The sequence below is a fragment of the Anopheles ziemanni genome, chromosome 2 (assembly GCF_943734765.1).
Source record: "Anopheles ziemanni chromosome 2, idAnoZiCoDA_A2_x.2, whole genome shotgun sequence".
Taxonomy (NCBI): domain Eukaryota; kingdom Metazoa; phylum Arthropoda; class Insecta; order Diptera; family Culicidae; genus Anopheles; species Anopheles ziemanni.
The window spans coordinates 94103368-94112003 of record NC_080705.1 but is presented as its reverse complement, the minus strand read 5'-3'; the positions used below and the strand labels follow the sequence as shown (position 1 = coordinate 94112003).

The following is an 8636-nucleotide window of genomic DNA, read 5'->3' as shown; positions in this document are numbered from 1 at the left end:
CGCCTGATGAACTCTATCTCGGCGGAGGCTGCTATTTTTCCCTCTTTCCCTCTATCGTTTGCTTTTACATATAATGATCCTCTATTGCCGTCTGTTTGAATCCTCTCTTTTACTTCCACCACCCACTTTCTCGCTTACTCGTCCTCCTTTTTCCCAAACGATATGTTCGAATTCATATGCTTGCTTTAGTTGCGGATGCTGTATTGGCATTGTTATTTTAAGTTACCCACCATGCGCACCCCACGATCTCCCACGATCTCCTATCATGGTGCACTAACACAATTACGCGCGGAACCATTGATTTATGGTGTGGTGCCCTCCTGGTCCACTACTCGATACGGATTTACATTACTTGCTCGCTAGTACAAACCGTTTGTACTGTCGCGTCGACTGTCCTGAATTTTGCGTGTGTCTGCCAGTCTTTCAGGTGTATGTGTGTGGGGGTGGATTTGGAATGCCAAAAACCCGGTGCGCGGTTCCGATCCGGGGAAAAATCAATTTGAGTCATTAGTAATATTTTATTACCATCGCAATCATCATCGTGCAGATCGGAAGAGGAACTGCTGTAATGCGTTTCGCGGTTCATGCGAGAAAAAGAGCAATAGACCGAGGAAGCCTTCGATCGCGTGCCTTCAATTCGGACGATTGAGTACAATCCGTAGATTCTCAACAAAAAAAAAACGCATCATTTTTTGCCGCCACCTTTCGTCGTGTTTTGGGAGGTATTTGTTTTCCCCCTCCCCACCCAAAACCAATCTTCGAATCGATCATCGAGGGGATCCACGTGGGTGCGGGTGAGGGTGCTTCTCCCTTGGGGGAAGAAAGAAGCTGTGCCAGCGCCAGAAGCGTGCAGGTTGCCGAGCCTGAGGAACGTTCGTCGTCTCCGGAGCGTCTCAGTCGGTTCGCGGCTCTGGACGGGATTCGTCGATGTCTCGTCGCTGTCTCGGGTGTGGAAGAGGAAACGGAAGACGCAGTCCACAAAGTCCAGGATATAACGAATGGACGTTCACCACACATTCGACTAAGAGGTCAACTTAAACACTTCCTTCCTGATGATACTCGTCCTTCGAAGTGGAAGTTTGGGAATAGTAGCAATAGCGTAAACGAAAAAATAGGAAGCATACTCTCAAGTGATTGTGCTGTGTTGAAAACTCGGCTTCCGGTTGGAAAACAGTGACTCAAATTATAACATTTTTTTTCGAGTGAACCTACGAATTTCCGGGTGGAATTTCGTGACGGAACGAAGAACACCCCTAGTCCGAAGTGTTATACCATATACCAAAAAAAAATTAGGGAAGCTCTGTAGTTGTGTCGGGTACGTGTGTGCATGCGATCTTGTACCGGAACGTCGTTGCGAACGATTACGATGCGCTAAATAAGGTGCAAATGGACGTCAAAGTACGTCACCTTCGAGTGTCGAGTGTCTAGTGTTATCCTAATTGTGATTTTCTCCAACATTTCATCGTGATCGTCGAGCATCGATTGAAGACAGGTGAGAAAGTTTCAAGTTCCTTTCGTATAGTTTCTTAGCCATCGTTAGGGAATTTTTGTACAGACTTAACCATTTCCGGCATATGCTGACGATAGGGAACGGCAAAGAAATATGAATCACTAGTTCCTGAACGGGAGCATCGACATCACTCTGCCCCTGTGTTGATATCGTTCGGCTCAAATTAATCAAAACAAAAGACTTGAAGAAACGAAAAGCGACGAACCCCTTTCGTCGTTTCATCGTGATTCAGTCATTCGTGTTTTTGGGATCGCCTTTTGCTATCGAAATCGATCGTTTGCACCGATTAAGTTGCTATGGAGATGAGCTACTGGTTGCAGGTTGATATTTTTTTGGTTTTGGCTTTTTTTCTTGTAGCATCATAATTTTCTCCAAAATCTGCATCCAACATTGACCTGCTTCCGTTTTTCATCTGGCAAATAACCCCGCCACGGATTTGGTGGCGATGTTACGTAACATTTTGCCATGCTTCCAACCAACGAAACGACTTCTCTACCTCGTCAAACTTTGCGCGAGCGAATTCAACCAAAATGCCACCACCCTGGAATCATTTTTTAATGCTGTTCGTCCAATAAGTATATATATATATTTTTAACAAAAGGAGGCACATTCAGCCAAAAACGAAATGCTTGTACCCCGTCGAAACCGGCGCTCCGATGGTACGGATTATGAATGTGTGAAAAAGTGGGACAACATCGATTAATTACCATACCTTCGGATGACCGCGGATCGTTCGCATCCTCACACATCCCGACTGTGCCGATGTGTGTTTAAACCAGGCGGAACGGGTTGACTACGTACTACGATCATCATCTGCGGACTCGAACCGTCAAGTACCGTCCAAATCCAAGTAAAACGACCGAGGGAAGTGTGTATTTGCACCTTCGCTCCACCTTCCCTTACGCCACGCCAACAACCAACCTCCCCCCGTGAGGAATCCTGTTTGGAGATGGCCAAAAAATCTGGTGGCTTCCAATTCGTTAGTTCGATTCGTGGTGATGATGTGAGCATTTTTACTTGCCACGGGCCCGGACTAGTCTCGCTATTCGCTTGGTTGCGTGCTTGCTTGCTTGCTTACTTCGAAGTAGTCGTAGTTGACGAGATCGGTCTTAAGTTTACCTTCAATTGAATTTAGCTTATTCACATATCTCCTTACCTCACCTTTTTATTTTTTGACAACAACAAAAAAACGTGGAACGGGACTTGGTCCAGGGCTGGGTTTCGATGGAGGCAGGAGGAGGAGGGGGACCACTCTGTACCGTAGCTCACATTCAAGCACAATACCTCCATCTCCGCAACCTGCGGCCTCAACAGCCGATCTGCTGGTTTGCACCAAAAGTTTAATCCTCGACATTCAAAGTTAAAGAAAAAAAAAATGTTTCACAAAAAATGAACCGTTTGAGGTCGAATTCCCCTAAAACTTGCCTCCCCCCCCCCCCCCCCCCCCGTCTCCGTTACCTTATGGAGGCTGCTGTGTGCGCTGGGCACGGTATTGAATAAATTCGATAAAGATAATAACAGAAACTACACGAACAAGTCCAGCATCATCGGCAACAACAACCGCATCGAAACCATCATCAACATCATCACTCATAACTGACCGATGTACGATGACGATTGTTCATAATTGTTTGTCCCGGCAAGCACTGCCCTCCTGCGTAGCACCGCTCCCTCCCTGCTACTCCCGTGTACTTACTGTTCACGGTTTACCCGGTCCTCCTAAACCCTCGGCTTAAGTCTTCTCCTCCTGGCCAGAGAAGACACACACGAACAAAAAACAATCCTCCTTCTCTCCACCTCGGTCTAGCTTAAGACGATGTTGTCTCTCGACGTGTGTCGAAAAATCTCCCAAAAAAAAACCCACCAACAAATACCTCCTTCTTCTATTGAACCTGCTTTAAAATCGGTACTCGTTTCTTACGACCTCATCATCTTTCTCTTTTTACTCGGTCTCTCTATCCAACCACTACCCCGTTTCCTCCGCTCACATTGTCCATTGTATGTACCTGCCCCACGAGCCCTGCCCTGCCCTGCCCTGTCCTGTCCGCCTTCTTACTACCCTCCCGTGGCAACCCACGTGCAAACCAAACCCCCTTTCCTAGTACCCTGGGCCGGGAGTTGTGAAGAAGGTTTGAAGGTTTTTAAGCGCGCGTAAGTTTATTTAAAAGTAGGAGCATAAAAGGAGGTAATAATTAGATATTCGATTGTGTTGCTGATGCTGCTGCAGCGAGCTTTCCTTACACCTTTCCTTTTCGTCCATCTCTCGCTCGGGTAGCGGGTAGGGTAGGGTAGGGTAGGATCGGAGGAGGGGCCTGTTTTCTGTTTACCTCAATTTCTCTGCATGGCCAGGATTTAGGCGATCGTTAAGTTAAGGAGTATGATTATGATTGCGAGCATAACTAGATGAGCCATTGGCTTGCAAACAAGTCCTCAGGAGCTAGTCGTCAACTTAAAAGGAACAACTATTTACCGTACATTACAAAAAACAGTTTTAGTTCCTTTACGTACAACAGTCGTAACACGTATTTTAAAACAAGCAAAGTTTTGGTAAGTTGGTTTGATCAGCTATTGTGCCATGTAACCGTTAGGTTTTGATCGCTTGATAAGCGAGAGGAGCAGTGTGTCCGTTGATTTGGCAACAAAGAAGCTGAAAGTGGAAGGTCTGACTTCCCGATCGACCCGAGAGGCAACGATTATGATCTTGGATCTAATTATGCTTCAAGAGTGAACGGTTATCGGGAATTCGTAGTAGTTTTACTTCACGTTGCGGAAAACATGAAAAGCAATACAGTAGGTGCGCCGCGATTTTGAATACAGTTCTCTCGTACGTCTTGTGATAGACGTTTATTGACAGTGAAATTATCGCTCACAATAAATGTTTTCACTTTAAAACGTGAATGCCGGAGCTCCAGCAAACACTTTGGGTTTTTGCTATGTTGTGTTTACTTATTGGATTTCTATGTGGTGCCTTGTGGTAATATTAGTAATATCCTTTCCGACGGTAACACATACCAAGGTATATAAGCAATATAACTTACACATGTTTTCTATCCTTATTTCCAGATCGTGAGTCACTGTGAAGACTACAAGAGAGTGTTTCAATAGCAGTTCAGTAGCGAACTGAGAAGAAACACACACGCAAAATTTACGAGTCTCTATCGGTTCCCCTAAAATCCAAAGTTTGACGAAACAAAATGCTTCAAAGCAGTCTCGGACAGGCGCAACGCTTCAAGAAGCGCGAACGTACGCAAAACTGGGCGTATGAGGAAAAACATTTCCTGCTGGAGCTATGCCGGAAGGACATGCACATCATCGAGAACAAGCGGCTGGACAGTGCGCTGACGACGTTAAAGAACCGCGCATGGAAGATCATCCATCAGCAGTTTGCGATCGCATTCGGTACCGATCGAAACTGCAATCGGCTGAAGGAACAGTGGCGCCGAATGAAGGCCTGTACACGGGCGGAAATGCTTGACTATCAACAGCGGGTACAGCGCTTCGGACAGGAGGTGGCCGATCGGAAGAAACCGAGCCAGTTCACGTTCGAGATCTGGGAGTTTATGCAGGAAGCGAAGAAGGTATGCAAGAACGAGCTGATGGATGATGTGGACTACTCGAAGATGAAGCTTTCGCTAGAAGAGAACCTTCCGCAGGGCGTTTCGATCAAGGAGTGTAGCGATGAGAACGATGACGAGAGTTCCTCGATGTGGTAAGTGTCATTGAAGCCGTTTCGCAAAACCATAACCTCAATCTGTTCAACCTCTAACGGCTACTGTATGTCAAATTTGCAGGGACAAAACTTCGCAAAACATTTGCGAAGTGCAGATCAAGGAGGACTCGCAGGACGAAATGGATGATTACGATAAAGGCTCGGCGGCCAAGTACCCTCGACTGCGTGGCCTCTCGAGCACATCGACTCCGTTCGGAACCGCATCGGCGGCGGCGGAAGCAGCTCACAGCCGCTTTAACGAACTGCTGGCGACCAGCTTTGCGAACCGTCTGGCCAACGAGCACCACCACCATCACCATCTGGGCAACAGTGGCTCGGCCGCAGGAAACCACAACAATAATAACAACAACAACAACAATACGGCTAGTGCGCACAAACTGCTTGAAAGTCTCGACGCGTACAATCGGGCGGCGGCGGCCGGTTTTGGTAACGACTCGACGGGCCTGGCGGATCTTTCGCACGGGGCATCCGTTAGCGGGTCCAACTTTTCTGCGATGGACCTAAACAACACCCTCGAGGCGCTGAACCTGCTCAAAACCCGCTTCAACCGTATGGGTGACCTCGGGCATTGGAAGAACGCATTTCAGGAGGCACAGAACTTGAGCACAGTTAACCACGCACCGGATTCACCGACCGGTCATAGCAACGCACAAAACACCCTCCAAGGGCTCGCTAATGGAGGCACTAATGAAGCCACTGGTCTAATGCACGATGACGCAGAAAATGTCCTTCCCAGAGCTTGCACCCCAGTGCCTGGAATGGTTGGATCGAACGGAACCAGTAGGACGCTCTCAAAGTTGCTGGAAACGCACCACCAGGCGGAGCACGATTTGCGGATGGAGATACTGCGAACCGATCTCGAAACAGCTAAGATCAACAAAGAAACCGCCGAGCTGAATCGGAAGCTGGCTTTACAGAAACTTCAGCTGGGCGAGGACAGTAACAACGTCAGCAACGGTTCAAGCACCGACAGGAGAGAGGAAGTGAACGATGATGTGGTCGTCGAGGTAGATGGCAGTGCTTCCGATCCGGCAGTTTCCATTCCACAGAGCAGCAGATTGACCGTACGAACATCACTCGGAAGCGCAGAAGGACCTCCTCCGATGGCGTTATCCGTATCTTCGTGATCACTTTTTGCATAAGTGACCTCAGCAGGTTTGATCGTGCAGCGATGCAAATTTAAACAGTACCTTCGATTGAATCAGCAGCTGCCACCATCAGGTTTTGACTTTAAATGTAAAATAAAAGAACTATATTCCAAATGTTATAGCTTGCGGCAAAAAAAAGAGAACATTAGATACAACCAAACGTGTGTGTGCTTAGTTTAGTTTGAAAGACTGCCGGTGCTTTCGTAATTGCATCGGAATCAATTATAAAAGTAGCTAAAGATAGATGGGCAAGCAGTGGAAATGGAGGAGGGGCGGTGAGTCGGGGGAGGGGGCATACAAGGGCTACGATGGCCAAAATTTCGATGAAATAAAAGGTAGCGAATTTGTACTCAGTTTTGCTATTTGGTTAGTAGACGGTATCGGAGCTAGGCTTAATGGTAAATACAGTAATAGTAGCAACAATTCGGTAGATGAGGCCACGACCTGCCAGTACGAGGGAATTCAGCAATCGGTGGGAGATTTAAAGAAATTGGTTCAAAGCAATTTTCTTTCCTCCATTGAGCTAAGCCGACCATCGCGGCTACGAACATGGGCACGCGAAAGAAGGATAGATAAAAAAAAGCAAGATATCAATCAATGGGTTATAATGCATTCCCCCGTTAAGGTTGTAGATGTTGGAGGAGGCTCGAATATGGAAAAATCAATACTCCCCAAACTGTGGCGAGCGTGTATCAATAGATTTTCACGATTATTTCATCATTTTTTGTTTTGTTTCGATTAAGTCGAATTCAACTGTTCGAAATTGCAACCCAGATTTGCTATGTAATTATCGTCCGCCCCGGCGTGTAGTAGTTTAATTGTAGTGAAAGCAGCACCCATTGGTAGTTTAATGTGGCGATGTTGTTTGGAAGCATTTTACACAAATGGTACATTTGTGAGGTCAGCAGATTTATGAAGTTCGATACAATATCGATTCAATGCAGAACGAACTCTCCGTTTTGAATGGCAGGAGGTTGGTAAAATAATCATGGCAGCGATAATTACTGTTCGTGAATATACCAACACAATAAAATATTCTGGTACGTTAAAATTCAAAATTCGGGGATAAATAACCAGGAAAAAGCATGCATGAACATTATTTACTCCATGTTCACTGCTTGTGAAACTGCTGTTTCAAATCAGGTGTTATTAGTTACCCGTTTCCCGCTAGGTGGCATCATGGTATCGATCGCTTTATATTCGCTGCGAGCCGTTTGCGACTCACAGTTTGTTTCGGAAACAACAACAAAAACAACAATGTTGTCCCTAGTGTTTAGAAAATCTATTCCCGGTTGGGACTCAATCTTTCGATTCAAATCCATTTGGAGATTCGGATTACCAAATCCAAATCCCAATCCGTCACATCATACATGCATATCTAACTTGCAAATTTTTCATGATTTTTTTAACTTTGCATTTATTTTGTTTCAAGATCAAATATGGCAGAGGGTTAAAGAGTAAATGAGGCCCCAGGCTAAATTATCCTCTTCCTACTGGTTCATATTAAGCGCCTGAAGCTATGCAAAGCTATTTTTCTTAGATGAAAGCCACAACTCCGAGTTTATGAAGTCCAACTTAGTTGACAGATAAAATCGGATGCGTCCATCCGATGAAATCATATGATTTTGATTTTATCGTGCGATTAAATCGTGCGAAGCTTCTTCTTCTTGGCGTAACGACCTTTTGGTCATGCCTGCCCGTTAAGGGCTTACGAGACTTGTTTCCCTGTTGTACGTGGATAGTCAGTCCTCTCGTACAGGGGAGGGTCCGGTCTCGGTTGGGATTCGAACCCACGCCGTCGAGGTGGTGAGCCCCGGCGCTCATTGGCCAATTTTCTAACCGGCGCTACCGCTCGGCTGTCGCGGACCCCCAAGCTTGCAGCTGTCAAAGCCCATACATTTTCGCCTGACGCGGTAAAGCACTGATACCAGCCTTATGTGACTAATTCGACTCAAAACATTGTGAGTCGAATCAAACAATTCAATTAGGATCAAGTCAGAATCGAATCAAATCGAGTCCCAAACCAATCAAATCTGATTCAAATCCTAATCGAATCAAATCTTTAGAATCCGTCAAATGATGGGAACCAAATCCTTAGAATCTTTCAGATGGGATTCGAATCTTTGGAATCCTTCAACTGGGATTCGAATCTTTGGAATCTGTCTAGGGATCGAATCTTCGAATCTTCCCAATCCCGATTCTGCCAACACTAGTTAGTTGTGCTTGAGAGCTAGCTAGCAGCAAACGC

General features: G+C 46.1%; 1 protein-coding gene across 1 annotated transcript; it reads left to right on the top strand.

The window, feature by feature from the left end:
- The first annotated feature begins 4704 nt into the window (after positions 1-4704).
- Positions 4705-6367, top strand: LOC131294813 (probable serine/threonine-protein kinase DDB_G0288147). Its single transcript, XM_058322859.1, has 2 exons — positions 4705-5219; positions 5302-6367. Exons 1-2 carry the CDS (start codon positions 4705-4707, stop codon positions 6365-6367), a joined length of 1581 nt encoding a protein of 526 aa, XP_058178842.1.
- Positions 6368-8636: the final 2269 nt, after the last annotated feature.